Source organism: Pongo abelii, chromosome 4 (assembly GCF_028885655.2).
Source record: "Pongo abelii isolate AG06213 chromosome 4, NHGRI_mPonAbe1-v2.0_pri, whole genome shotgun sequence".
Lineage (NCBI taxonomy): Eukaryota > Metazoa > Chordata > Mammalia > Primates > Hominidae > Pongo > Pongo abelii.
In genome coordinates, this window is record NC_071989.2 from 73,766,952 (window position 1) to 73,781,906 (window position 14,955).

Below are 14,955 nucleotides of genomic sequence, written 5' to 3' on the forward strand. Positions count from 1 at the left end.
AGCAGAATAATCACAGGTATTAAGTATAATCAAAGGTGTTGTCAACTAGATCCCATTTATGGCTTTGCATGTAAAAGGTGTGATATGGGGGAGGTGGAGAGAGGACTCCAACAAGGAACATCACATTTCCTGGTGTCCTCCCTTGTCCCCCCTTGTCCCCATTGGAATAAAAGCTTCAGGCTCTATAGTCTGGACCTCAGGACAAGGAATAATATGGCCCCAAAGCTAGACAAAGCCCATAAACTAGAGAATTCTGGTGAATCTTCTTCCCCTCATCCTCTTTGATGCCCAAACCACACTCCATTCACCAAGGCAGGAGTGTAACAGAAGCCTTCAGGTTTTGAAAAGCAGAGGACTGTTTTGGGGGAGTCCTCATTTTGCCGCTTCCCCTCATCTCAGCTACCCCTGCTCAGACTCACATCCTAAGGCTGACCCTGCCTAGAGATACATAGCTGGTAGACTGACTGCACTTGCCACACTCTGCCAAGGGGCAAAATGCAAATGCTTTTAAGAGGTCAATGCCCTCCAACTGTGAAATGGTAATGTGCTAAATTATGTGCTTAATTAATTTCCCCCCAAGAGCATACCATAAAATTGGAAAAACAATTCCTCAGGCAAGTCCCGTCACCCAGGATCAATGTGCATAAAGTACACAGGAAAGGATCAAAGTTTCTCATCAGTAAATGTGTGCATGTGCTCTGGCTGAATATTCTGAGGTCGATTTCTACTATAGGTTGGTGAAAGACATACAACCAATTAAATTGCTTCGCTCTTTCTCCTTGTGTTGTTACCACATGGGTTAGAAACTTCAGGGATGAGATTTTTGCTACTTCCCTCCAGCAGGAATCCAATGAAAAAACTTCCTGTTAGATTTTACCATGAGCAGCCATCGTCTTCACAAGTTTGTAGGTTTTGTTTTTTACCAGTTTTCTTGTTAATGCAAAACAATCACAGCAGGATTAAGGAAACTGAGCTAAAAGGTAAGGTGATATAGCCACTACCTCATGAATATTCAGTGATATGGGCTGTAACAATTACTTAACAACTAGTCTGGAGTTATATCTATATGACAAAAATAAAACTGGAAAAAGGAGGCAAAAACACTATATAAAATAGCTACCCTTTTTTCCGGACTACATAATGTTATACAACAGCTTTGTAATTATTTGTATAATGTTTTTATTGTTTAACTCCAGCGCTGTAAGCTCCATGAGACAGAGACTTTCTTTCACCTCCATATCTCCAGCATCAATCCCAGTGCTGGTAGCTGACACTCAAGATATATTTGTAAATGAATGAATGAATGAGTGAGTGAATGAATGAACAAATGACTAAGCCAGGTTTAAAACCCAGTTCTCAGGCCTCATTGACCATTTCCATGGTACTAGGATACCCCCCTACGGATGCACAGATTTTCAAGAAAGAATAAAAGACATTAAGAGCTTATGCCTAGGCCGTACACCATACCCTCCCACTTCATTTCATACAAATTTATGGCTGAACCAGTTTGGAGATTTGTTTCCAGAAAGTACTGATTTATTCACTTGAGATCAATCATGGTGAATACAAGTCTTAGTGGGTAGGCTGTGCACTGCTGTGGACGGCTACCTACTACGTGGCATTCACATTTGAGTTGATGGTGTTTTATGGTCTCAGCAGTGTAAGGCTGGATCAAGGTTGGGCTCTCTCCTCATAGAAGGATGTGTTGAAGGAGGTTGGAGAGCCAAGGAATTGGAAGGCAGCTGCATGATCCCTGCTGCATGCTGAGAGGGCCAGTGTCTAGAATCAGAGAAAACAGCAGGAGCTCTCATTCTCTCTGCTGGGTGTCACCTGCTCCTGGCCCTTTCACCTGCTCCTGCATCTAAGCACCAAAAGCCAGTAGGTGTCACAAGCTAAATCCCCCCTCCTGAGCTAACTTAATCTAATTCACTAAGAATGGGTTATAAAACACCAATACTCTATCAAAGATGGGGACTTTAATATTATCTTGATCTTTAGGTTGCATTGACCTCAAGCTGTCTTTTCCGGAATGTTGTGAAAACATGCTATACACACAAACACACACACTCATACATGTATATATCTAATTATTTTATTATTCAGAAAGCTATTAGGGTTAATGCAACATTTGACTCAAAGCAGAGCCAACCTTTGCACTGACATCCTGCATATGGAAACTGCCTTTATGATTTCTTATTCCTCTTCTCTTTACCAACACCCTCCCTCCCTTAGGAAAGGAACCTGGCGGGGGAACCAAGAGTTTGGATTGCAAAATTGAGGAGAGTGCTGAAACACCTGCCCTAGAAGACTCCTCATCATCCCCCGTAGATAGTCAGCAACATTCCTGGCAGGTTTCCACAGACATTGAGAACACTGAAAGGTAAGTGGGAAGTTACCCTGAATAGACTGCCAATCCTCCTCCCGTTAATGTTCTTAGGGGCCACAGAGAGACGAGGTTTTCTAGTTCAGATTCAGAAACAAAGCTTTCTTTGGTATGCCGGAGGAGCATAGTGTTGTCAGGGACCCTGGAGACTGCCTAATCTGCAGACAAGAAAACTGAGACAAGAGAGGGTAAGCAGTCCAAATCCTGCAGAGGAACACTAGCAGCACCCACAGTAGGCACAGGCTCCCAGTCCTCCGCTTCTCCCACTCCAACACATTGCATCTCCATGGAAAATGAGAACAGTGTGCTGCCTTGGAGGGGAGAAAGTCTACATGCTGTCACAGTTCACCTACTGGGCTGGTACCCAAAATTCCCATTTGTTTAAGGGAGAAAATCCAAAATTACACAAAGATGCCTCCAGTAAAGTCTCAGGTTTCAGGTATATGGAACAGCCTGCTTAGCTGCCATTCGGGGTCTGAGCATTCTGTCCAGTCCACAGAGGGCTTCTCCCAGGGCCCCCTTCTCTTACTCTCCATAAGGTGGCTGATGGCCCCTCAGTGGTCAAAGCAAGTTAATGCATTTTCTTAACTTCAGTAGCTCACTTCTAGAGAGGCAGGTTCTTTCTTGAAAAGAAGAGACTCTACAGTGATTTTATTTTATTTAGGAAAAGGGAGTAATAATAATAATATTATAATAAATACTATGTCCCATCTAGATGCTAAAAATGACATTCTGTGAAGCAGAAAGATAAGCCTCTTGTTTATTTGCCTTTACACTGATATCTGTGCCCTTTGCTACTAATGTCCCCAGAGCTGGCACCAAGCAGCTGAATGAATACTGGGCAATTCCACTGAGTGTTCTGTGTGTATGAGGTTGAGTCACTGACAACATAATGAACATTTTATTTTTTTTTTATTTTTAGAAATGTAACACACAATGGCATTTATAGCCATTGTGGTTCTACTTTCAGATTGTGATATAATTCTAAAGCTAATTACCGAATTTCTGTGTTTATAGAAAATTGGAGCATGTGGTAATTATGTGCTATTAATAAAACTTGGATTTTGTATAAGCTTGGAAATGCAACAATTCAAACAATAAAGCTGTTTGGCACCGTTTGATGGCACTATAGACAAATGATGAGGGAGTGATTTATCTTAATTTATAAAATAGAAAATTCTTAGCTCTGTTCCCAGGGAAAAAAATATCTGCTGAAATGCCATATCAGGGCATAAACATCAGTGAGGCCATTTTACTTTGCAGACCTTAGACAGCAGCTATATTCACGCCTTATAAGCTTTTAAGAAGGGTTAGCAGTAAGAGTAGGATAGTTAAGGCCCACAACTTTGGCAATGTTTTGGTTCAGCCTGAAAGCCCAGATTCTGGTCAAAGGAGATGGAGGTGGGCACAGTGGACCTGGTCCAGGATGTGGCTAACTCCGTTCTCCCTGGCTGTCTGCCTTGAGAGATCATGGGTCTCAAACTGGACTGCACAGTTAAGTCATCAGGAGGGAATTTTTAAAATACTGATGGCTGGGCCCCACTATAAGCCAACTAAATCAGGCTCTCTTGGGGTGAGACCTGGGCTTAAGGTGATTCTCCTGTGCAGCAGCCAAGGTTGAGAATCGGTGCTTTATTAGAGGAGACCTTGCCTCAATCCCCCATGTTGCATTCCTAGCCCTTTATCACCCATTCCATCTGTCCTTGAGATCTTACATGAAAACAGACCGTGCCTTGCACTTGTGGAGGTGGGGCCCTGCTTCCTTTCTCCTGCCCTCCTTTCTTACTTGATCAGCATGCAGCCCACAGATACATCCTCATACCTCGCACCCATGGGAGTGGATTTGGAAAGTTTTTACAGGTATATTTCTGCAGATCCTCAAGGCTGCTTTCCCTTCCTTTTCCAATCAATTATTACTGAGACTTGAGTTCCTCTTCACATATCAGTCAATACTTGAAAAGGAGCTCCCATGAGGTCTCCAGAATTACCCTAAGAAAACGGTCCTCAAACCGTGCTCAACAGAACAGTGGTGTTTTGTGAAATGGACTGAGAGGTTTCATACCTAAAATTACATGGTGACGGTCTTTCCTCAAATAACAGAAGAAAAAATAAGTGGATAGAATTTCTTCAACTTTAAGATGATCTTCCTCACAAAACTTTCCTAAACCCATGGTGCCTGCCAAAGCTTGCCTATCCTCAGTTAATTAAAAGATGCATCTGCTTTTTGTACCAGATTATGTTCCTGGCTATTTTAAATGAAATCTGCCCCTATGTCCTGGGGTTTCAAGAGCACTTTCTTCAATGCACAACCACCTGGACGTGTGTAGGGACCATTGGCCCAAGGGTTTCAAAAGATGAGTTCTCCCCTACCTTAGACTAGAAGCCTCCTGAAATGGCTTCCTGCTTTACAATTCTGGGGTTTTATGACCATGCATGTTCTGAGATGAGGGAAGATATTGGATGTGTGCAGTGGCATTGCATGCTGTGTGCTGAAGTCAGGAAGTGTGGAAGGACGGTCCATGCTAGAGGAAGGCCCAGCTGTCCCCGGGTGGGGTTGTTTTCCCGCTTGTTCCCATACTGCGCCCCTTTCTGTTTCATCTATTGTAAGGAGCTCTTCTCTGGAAGTTTTAGAATTTGTTACTCTTTGATTATTCCAAGTCAATGTAATAAGTGTTGGTCCTGGTAAATGCTTAATACCTGAGTTATGCTGAATTCCAATCATGGTAACAAGAGACTATTAAAACCAAGTAGAAGATGGAATTGGAGGCCATTGTCTTCAGTGAAACAACTTAGAAAACAAAATAGCGCATGTTCTCACTTGTAAGTGGGAGCTAAATGGTGGGTACACATGGACATGGGGTGTGGAATGATAGACATCAGAGACTCAGAAGGGTGGGAAGGTGTGGGGGATGAGAAAATGCTCAGTGGGTAAAATGTACATTATTGGGGTGATGGATGCCCTAAAACCACAGACTTCACCACTATGCAATATATCAAAGTAACAAAACTACACTTGTACTCCTTAAATTTATACAAATTTTAACAAACGAGCAAATAACAGCAAGTGAACGTACATAGCCACTATAGTCCTCTGACCGTAAAGCCTTGACAGCACCATCACCCAGCCTCAAGTTTGCCCTGGGTAGCCCTGTTGCTCCAGTTGTACTTCCTTGGTGTCTCTGTGCAAATCTAAAGCACTGTCCTCATGACCAATGGCTCTTCTCTGATCTCAGCCAGGTTCGACTGCAGGCAGAGATGAGGGCTCCTGCAGGAGAATGCCCTGTAGAAATGTTTGGCAGAATAGCTCTCACTTTTTCCTGAGCCAACCCATCTCAGATTTTTTTTCTTGTAAAAACAAAATAAATTCAATATTTGCCTACTGGAAACTAGAGCTAGTGCAATTAGACACAGACTCTCATCCTTCAGTTGTCTCATATAACAGATTGTTTGAGATTTCGTTTTGAAAATTTACAGCTGATTATTCTGTGTTTTTATCAATTTTACAGAGACATGAGAGAAATGAAAAACCTTTTAAGCAAACTCAGGGAAACTATGCCTTTACCATTGAAAAATCAAGGTGAGTCTTGTCACTTCTCTTTGAGGCAGAGGATGTTTTTAATGGGATAACCTTGGGAATTGTTTCTTGGAAATTAAAGCATGTGTCTCACACAAACAGCAGAAGGCATTGAGCATTCATTAGTCTTCAAGAAGATATCAAAATGAGACTAGAAACTCTCTGGTGAACACAGCATGCTCTGAGGGGGCCCAAGGTACATTCTGACCTTAAAACGAACTCCTCCTCCACTGGCCCTATTACTCACTGTGGAAAGCACTATGCCAGGCACAGCAAGACACTTAAGAACACCTACAAAGGAAGATCTCTGCCATCCACTTGTGTAATTATCTTTAAAAAGTAATCCAAAAAATTAACATATATTGAGAACTCACAGCATGCCACTATTCAAAATACTTTGCATGTATTAACTGTATTAACTTATTTCATTCTAAACAACTTTGAGGGAAACGCTATTAGTGTTTCCCAATTTACTAGAAACTGGCACACAGAGAGGTTAGCTAACTTGGCCAAGGTCACACAGACTGCAAGTAGAAAAACTGGGATGTGAAATCAGGCAGTGTGTCTCCAGGTCTATCCTATGGGAGTATATGCCCTAATGCAGAAATGAGAGGGAGATGTTCACTAGAATGAGGGAAAGTCCTCTGCACGCCTTTTAAACTATCGTATCCTCAGTATCTGGAGCCTGGGACATAGTAGAATAACACCTGTCACAATCGATGTTTGTTAAATCTGCACCTACCTTTGCAGCCCCAGAGACTGACGATGTGTACAAAGGACCAATAATAAGTGCTTACATTAAGTATACATGGCTGGAGCAGCCACAGGTAAAGTACCAACTTCAGAGGATGGTACATAGAGGTGGAGAAAGGCTTCTAGGAGGCAAGAAAGAAACTCTTCTTGTTTTCAGTGAGCAAAGCCTGATGGGAGGGAAGACAGGGTGCCACTTGCCTTGAAGTGAGGAGGAGGAAGAGGAGGAGGAGGATTTGGCAGTGGAGCTGGAGGCTCCTCTTGGCTCCAGGAGCAGCTCAGCAGAAGGTGGAGGGGTGGAAGTGAGAACACCAGATGAAGAGGCTGAGGAGTAGTGTGGCCTGAGCTACACAGGGGTGGAGGTCAGAAAATAAGAAGCAGGGGCTACAGCACATCAGATAGCCCAGAACATCCCCTGAAGGGGCCTGGTCACAAAGGCCAACTGGCTTGAGCCACAGGTGTTGTGTTTTAAGAAAGTAGAAAACATGCTGTAGTGATGAGAGACTGCTCTGACCACCACGTGGAAGATTGTTGCCAGAAATAAGCACAGTGTTTAGAACAAGGGCTTTGAATTAAGGATAGCCTTGGGTTCAAATGCTGGCTCTGCCACCTACCAGCTTTGCACCCTGGAACAAGTTGTTTAACTTCTGCAAATGTATTTCCTCATCCTGCAAACGGGATAATAGTATCACCTACTTTAGAAGTCTGTTGTGGGGATTAAATGAAGCAATGTATCATATGCCTACCACCAAACTTAGAGAGCAAACACTTGACAAACACTTTGTTATTATTATTGTTGTCACTGTTATTATTATTATTTACAAGTTGACCAACTCAGCTTTGCTCAAATCACCATCAAATAGAGGAATCCCTGCTACCACTCACTCTGCAAAAGACCATGTGTAGTGTATATGTCAGGCTGGTCTTGAGCCTGCAATTCAAAGCATTGGCCCCAGGACTTTAGATCCACAGCTCATATCTGAAACTGTCCTCAGTGTCTTAATAGGTTTGGCAAGCCTTCTTCATCAGTAGCACCCTGGCCTCTCGTCCTCCCTCACATTCAGCTTTCCAAGAGGATGGCTGCCCAGGGTCCCCCAGTCTGAATTTCATGGGTGCCATGTCACCTATATTTTAAGTCACATCATCCTAAACATTCCCTCCCCATTTAGTGATCATTCATCCAGCAGTTTTTGACTGTGTGTTAATAGAAAGACAGAAATTTTGTTTTATTTGGTCATTTATAATCATAAAGAATATAATATAAATATTTTATGTGACTTTGTGTCATCTTTATACACAGAAAAAAATAATTAGAATTTTAATTACATTTTTAAATGTAATAATAATAATCGAAGGTTGATACTGTGAGTGAAAACGTGAGTGAAAAGGGAGTAGTCATCAAAATAAATTATACTCAGGACTTGAACCTTGGATCTATCTGGGGAACAAAAAGGAAAAAACTAGAAAGGAGATATAAGGACTTATTCAGAAGGAAGTGGTGCAGTAGGATTTTAATAATCAAAAATAACTAATGTAAAGGATTGTGAGGAATTTGAGTTTCTTCACTGAGGGGAGAAATGGGAACCCTTAGCATGTGACAATACATCTCTGTTCTCTATGTGTTTAACATGACCTCACAGCCTACTGAGCTGACCAGTGGGGAAGGGGACTGTGTCTGAACTGGACGATCCAGAGGGAACCTGAAGAGTCTCTCTGGGAACATTTTGACAGATGCATATGGCACCATTTTAATGAACAACTCATATAGATTCTTCTTGCTACATAGACTGAGATAGACCATAGAGGCTTCCCCAATTCCTTTCCGGAATTCTTTTCAGGTGGTTTATTTATTATACAGGTATAATATGTACAGGAAATGGTACAGGGTAAAATGTGGAAAAAAGTATTCCATTTCTTTTCTGTAGGACCTTATTGTCAAAACATGATTCTAACGGGATGAAAACCATTATAGAAAGCCATCTGTTTTCTTTCTGCCTTCTTATTTCCTTTCTCTTTTTATTCCATTTCATGGGTCTTTAAATCAGAAAAAAAGGGAAAAGATACCACTCCTGGTCCCCATTTTTCCTATCTCAACCCCTGACCACGTGAAAATGCTGCCGACTGAGTCCGCTATTCTCCAGGCTCTAACTCGGCCCTCAACTCCAAAACCGTTCCACGTTTATTTCAGCATTTAAAGACTTAATCATATCTTCTCCCCTTTCTACTACAGTCAAAACTCGGCTCCACCAATGGTTTACTTTAAATCAACTTTCAGTGGAGAAGAAAGGAAGGTGGCCAAGGGCGGGAATTTTAATGGTTAGTGATTATGCCTTCATTTTCAGACAGCCTTTTCTTTCCCGTCCATCCAGTTTAAGACTGCAGGCCTAGAGATGCACAAAAGAACAGCAAGCCACCCTTGCACTGCTGAGTTCCACCGCGGGCTGCAGACAAGGGCCAGGTCTCCTGGCTCTCAGCCCGCTGTTCTTTCCACTGCTTCAGCACCCCTCCTGTCCTACATTCTAGGACACTGGCAGTGCTATAGGGAACTTCATTAATTATGATAGTCTCGCTGTGTCAAATGGATTACAAATGGAACCACCTGTGGGGAGCCTGCAAGGTTACTGACAGAGGCTAAAAGGAGATTGGAAAGTGAAGGACAAGCATCTTCTAAATGCATGCTGTTATCAAACAAAACAAATCAGAAATAAATTAAGCCTGAAAGACAGTTTCGCTTTTTCCAAAATTCTGACTTAGTGAATGCTGTGGGAGGCGTCGGTATGTTCATTCTTGCATAGAATTTGGTCGTTGATGCCATGCACGAGAATCAGTCTGGAAGTAGGTAAGTCAGGAATTGACCTGGGCTAGAATGAGTCGCTTCCTGTGAACAATACTACTCCAGACTAATGTGGGCCTAGAGATAGTTCTCCCAAACTCATAGCATCCTGCTCCAATCAGGACCCCCACATCCAGAACCGAACCTGGCTGTGTGAGGCAGAAGAGTTCTCAGATATCTGGCTGAAGAACACTGGGCAGTTATGCTACCATCTAGTGTAGAGATGACCTTCTAGGTCCTTCCCCCAAGGGCCTCATAAAGACTTTCTATGTTTCTAGCTGCTGTATGAAAATTATCCTGGGCAGTTTTACCAGTAGCCCCATATCCTTTGCAATTTCTGCAATCTCTTGTCCAAGATTCAGTGTGACATATGTAAACCAATCTAATTTCTTAATGCATTACTCTATTATGTTGAGCTCCTACTCACAAATGTGAAATGTCTACTCACTATCTACTGAAGGAAGAACAGACCTCTAACCCCAGCAGCCTTTGTCCCCATCCTCATCCAACATATAATGGTCACCAATGATGTGTCAAATTCTGTGCCAGGTGCTGAGGAGGTCTCTCCTCCACCAAAACCTGTCCCTTTCAACAGGGAAAAATTGGATGGGAATCACCTAGGAAACTTTTCCAAGTGCCTTATGCCTCCTCTCTCACAGATTCTGGTAGAGCCTTCAGGGTTGGGCTGAAAACAACTATTACATATGCAGACCTACACACACACACACACACACACACACACACACACACACATACACACACAATTGGAAAGACACAGAAATTAGTGCTCACAATATAATAATGTCATAACAGTTAGACATGGGTTGCTACAAGGTATATTAGATTCTCACCTAGCCCAGGCTTGAATTGAAAATGGGGGATTATTAGGGATTGCTTTTTAGAAGGTATCTGTGCTGAGAATTTTTAGGATGAATAGCACTTAGCCAAAGAAATAGAAAAAAGATAGTCTAGGCAGAAGGTTCTGAATGTGTGAAGGCATATGGGGAGATGAAATAGGAGGGGATTTTGATAACTACAAGGACTTAAGTAGTTGGGAAAGTCTCTAGACAAAAGGCTTAAGAGAGAGACAAGAGAGAGACAAGAGCTGTATCATTAAGGCCCCTTAGGCCATGTTAAGAGGTTTGGGAGCCACTGGAAGGATTCCATGAGGAGGCAGGTGCAGTCATCCAGGTGAGAAATGCTTAAGATCTCACCTAAAGTCAGGGGATTGGAGAGGAGGACAGGGACAATTGGATGTGGTGCATAAAGAGAAGCAGAATCAAGGAAGAAACCCAAGTTCAGACTTGGAAAACGGAGTAAATAACGATGTTGGTCACCAAGTTAGAGAGAACAGAGGAGCAGTAGTAAAGGCAGAGAACAGCAACTTTTGGACATGGGGGAAACCTTCTGGAGCAGTGCTCAGTGGTTAATAGTGCTGAAGTGAGACATGTGATCTGAGAGGACTGAAACACAGATCTGAGCATCATCAGCATAGTGGGAATTGAAGCCCTACCAACAGTGTGCACAGACAAGAGTCCTGGAATACCAAAATGGAAGGTTTGAGAGGAAAAAAGATCAGTTTACAAAGGAGACTGAGATGAAAATCACAAGAGCATTATTAAATAAATCAAAGAAGGTTGCAAAGAAGGAATGGCCAGTGGTGAAGCTAAATATGAATTGGAAGTGTCCACAGGATTTAACAACAAGGTAGTCTCTTGTGGTGTTGGCAAAAGCAGGTTTCTTGGAATTTTGGGCATGGAAGCTTGTTTAAGGAGGAGGGGAAGTGAATGGCAGATAATGAGCTGGGGCAGCCGGGGTAAATTCATTAAGACTTTTACAAAGAGTTGCTTACAGAGCAGTGGGAAGGTGGGATTGGATGCAGATGATGTGCCAAGAGCTGTAGCAATTGTTTATAGAAGCAATGGGAACGTGAAGGAGTGCAGAAGCATGGAGCAGTCAGAAAAGACTGCAGGAAAAAAAATGTTTAAGCTAATCTTTGAAGGAGGGCTTGCCATTTGTCTCAGGAGGGAGGACTTTTCTGAAAAGAGAGGTGGCAAGTGCAAAGGCAGCAGGCAAAAGAAAGTATAGGCATCGTTAGAGAATTCTAAGTAACTCTGTTTTGGACTATCTCCTCCTTCATAAGCCCTTCATTCCAGCCAGACTGGCCTATTCACTTGGACGCAAATTCAGGCTGCCTTTGATCACTTCTCTTTATTCACACTGTTCCCTCCATTCTGAAGGCCTATCCCCTGCCACCTTCACCAAATGTCCAAGTTCTCATTCCTCGTGGCCCAGCATGAACTCCAGGGCCTCCGTGAATCTTCCATAAACATCTTTTTCCTTCTCCTCCAAATGGGAGGAATCTCCCCCCTTCTTCCTGGCATTCTCCATGTATTCAGATCTTTCTTACGGCATTTTTCATGAAGCCTCATAGTTATCATGGAAAGATCCTTGAGGCCAGGGACTATCTTTCTATTAGGATCCATCTTGGTATTATCCTCAGTACCCAATGTAGAGCCTTGGACTTAGCAGGCCTTCTGTTAATCCAGTGGTTCTCAAAGTGTGCTCTTAGGACCAGCAGCAATGTCTGGGAACTTGTAAGAAATGCTGATCCTCTGGCCCCACCCCAGAGCTACTGACAGAGAAACTCTGGAGGTGGGGTCAGCAATTTGTGCTTTAGCAAGACCTGAGATGATGCTGATGCAGCAAATGTTTGAGAACCACTGGCTTAGCTGAGGGTCTCTCTCTTTTTTTCCCTGGAATAGAAATTTGTAACTGCACTGTAGTAGAAGCATTTCTCATCACCTATATAAGAAATCTTTTGTTAGCAAAATAAATTTGAGCAATAGAGAAGTGGTTTGGGGGAATTGCAGTGTCCCTGGCTTTAGTAGCATTCAAGAATTAAATGTTGAGGCTAGGCATGGTGGCTTATTCCTATAATCCCAGCACTTTGGGAGGCTGAGGTGGGAGTATTGCTTGAGGCCAAGAGTTCGAGACCAGTCTGGGCAACATAATGAAACCCTGTCTCTCCAAAAATAAATAAAATTTTTTTAAAAATCTAAAAGAATTAAACATTGAATGACTGAGGTTTGAACTTACTGGTGGCCAAATTTCCTACTCTCCCTCTTTTTTTTTACTTTCTCCTATGCTTTACTTACTCTGCTTCCCTTTCCACCTTTCATTTTCACATTTAAAACTGTCTTAGGTTACAGTTTTCTGAGAGTGAGTACTTTGGAGAAAAGATGCTATAAAAGTCTTAATTAGAAGCCACATCTAAACAAAAATTTGCAATAAAAAGCAAAGATTTTCCAATAAGTTCAAGTGGATTATTCCAGAAAATTTAGAATGAGTGGGGAAACATTCCCTTTTGCTTACATTCTTGCAGTCCTTCTGTTTATTCAGTGGTTCTCAAAGGGTGGTTTTAGGACTAGCAGCAATGTCTGGGAACTTGTAAGAAATGCTGATTCTCTGGCCCCACCCCAGAGCTGCTGAGATAGGCTTTCAGAGACAGGATTTCAATCAATGTGGAGAGACACATTTCCTTGGAGCTGAATTCACTTCAAACCATCCCAGGAATACTTACTGCTTGGTAAATTTCAGCATTTACTGCAGGTGTCAGCTCCCTATGGTGTAGAAAGCTGCTCTGAATTTCTGCCAATGATTTTTTAGCTTTTCTATTACCTCAGCCTTAGGTGATAGTCAGACAAGCTCTAAGCAAGGCAAAGGTCTCACAAATGTGCAGCAAAGATACCCCAAACCAGCAGTTGTCCTTAATAGGCAGCCTGCCCTTTGCTTCATGTCTGAGCACTTTCTCATCAATCCTAACAATTTATTCACTTGTGAGAGAGATATATAGTACATATAAATATATGTGTATATGTGGGTATTATGTGTACATAATGTGTATATATATATGCTATATATATGTATATCTGGATACATATATATATATATAGAGAGAGAGAGAGAAGGCTGAGCGAGAAGAATTTCAATAGCTCAAAAGGCTGTGCTATTGAAAGGTTTTTAGGTTTTTTTTAATCCACTGTAGTGAATGCATCACAGATATAAGGGTCAATCTTGATACAAATTTCATAATATCTGTGTATAATACCTACTTGCTTTTAATATATACAAAAACAAGACAGTGGAACTAAATATATGACCACAACATACACATACACATTTTCCTTTGTAAATACAACATTGTGGTAGATATTTCCTCATGTAAGAGGAGCAAAACACATCAGAGTTGCATTCTATAACATATAAAGACCACTTCAGTCCCTCCCCAAGTTAGATAAGTCTTTGGGGAAAGGGAAGGAGATACCAGAATTTAGAAAATAGATCTTCCAAGTCTTAAATAAAGAACACTATGAAGATCTTTCTTTCCCATAAATATCTTCATAGTTTTGGTGACTCTGTTTTAGGGAAGCATTGAATTCCAGGTGAATTTGAGTTTCAGAAAGTGTATTCAGAGTCCAAAGAGACACTGAAAGGTAAAATTCTTTACCCCTCAGAATTTGCTATATCTTTGCCATATCCAACTAGGTTAAGTACATTGATCAATTCATGGTTAAAGAAGTAAGAGTCCTAAAAATGACAAGCAAATTAGTTATTTCTTTCTGCTCCAAATATTTCATGGTTTATGTCTGAGATGTTCTCCTGAAAACTGAGGCTAATGTTTAGTATCTAACACTGTTTTCAGTTTCTTAACTATTTGGGAGCAAGTTAACTTTAAAAGAAAGATATCCTCTTTTTAACTCTCATAATGCTGACATCCAGATTATAGTAAATTATTTTTCACTATGGAAAGGACAATTATAGTCCTGTTTTTCTCCATGTTAACAGAATATGAGCTTTAAGAGAGGATTTTAATCTCTGGAGACTGGGAGGGTGGACTGTGTTTGATTCATTTGATATGCCCAGCGGAGGCGCCTGTTTTCTTCTCTGGCTTGGACTTGCTACTCTAGCTCTATCTAAATATATAACATAGTGCAACATTCCAAGGAACACTGTCAACCTTGGTGGGTGATACTAATTTACAAATAAGTATGACACATTAGAGCCTTTGGGAAGGGGAGGAGAAGCCCAGGCACTTAGATGACACTTTATGTAAGAGGACTGGAAAGCCAGAGTCTATTTTTGCTCTCAACAGTTTCCTGAGCATTGTAAACCAAAAAGTATCTGAGACACATCTCAGTCAATGTAGAAATTTATTTTGCCAAGATTAAGTACATGCCCATGACACAGCCTCAGGAGGTCCTGAGAACATGTGCCCAAGGTGGTCAGGCTACAACTTGGTTTTATATGTTTAGGAAGACATAAGACATTAATCGATACACATAAGATGTATATCGGTTTGGTCTGGAAAAGCAGGACAACTGGAAGCAGGGCTTCTAAGTCATAGGCAGATTC

General features: G+C 41.7%; 1 protein-coding gene across 2 annotated transcripts in view; it reads left to right on the top strand.

The window, feature by feature from the left end:
- Positions 1–14,955, top strand: part of RGS7BP (regulator of G protein signaling 7 binding protein) — a 107,306-nt gene that overhangs the window by 85,247 nt on the left and 7,104 nt on the right. Inside the window, exons 4-5 of one of the 2 annotated variants that reach the window (XM_002815599.5) lie at positions 2,233–2,380; positions 5,890–5,960. In XM_002815599.5, coding sequence (XP_002815645.1) covers positions 2,233–2,380; positions 5,890–5,960 — 219 coding nt within the window. Of the gene's footprint in view, positions 1–2,232; positions 2,381–5,889; positions 5,965–14,955 lie in introns of those variants that run through there. The other variant, XM_024247221.2, reaches the window with a different exon arrangement.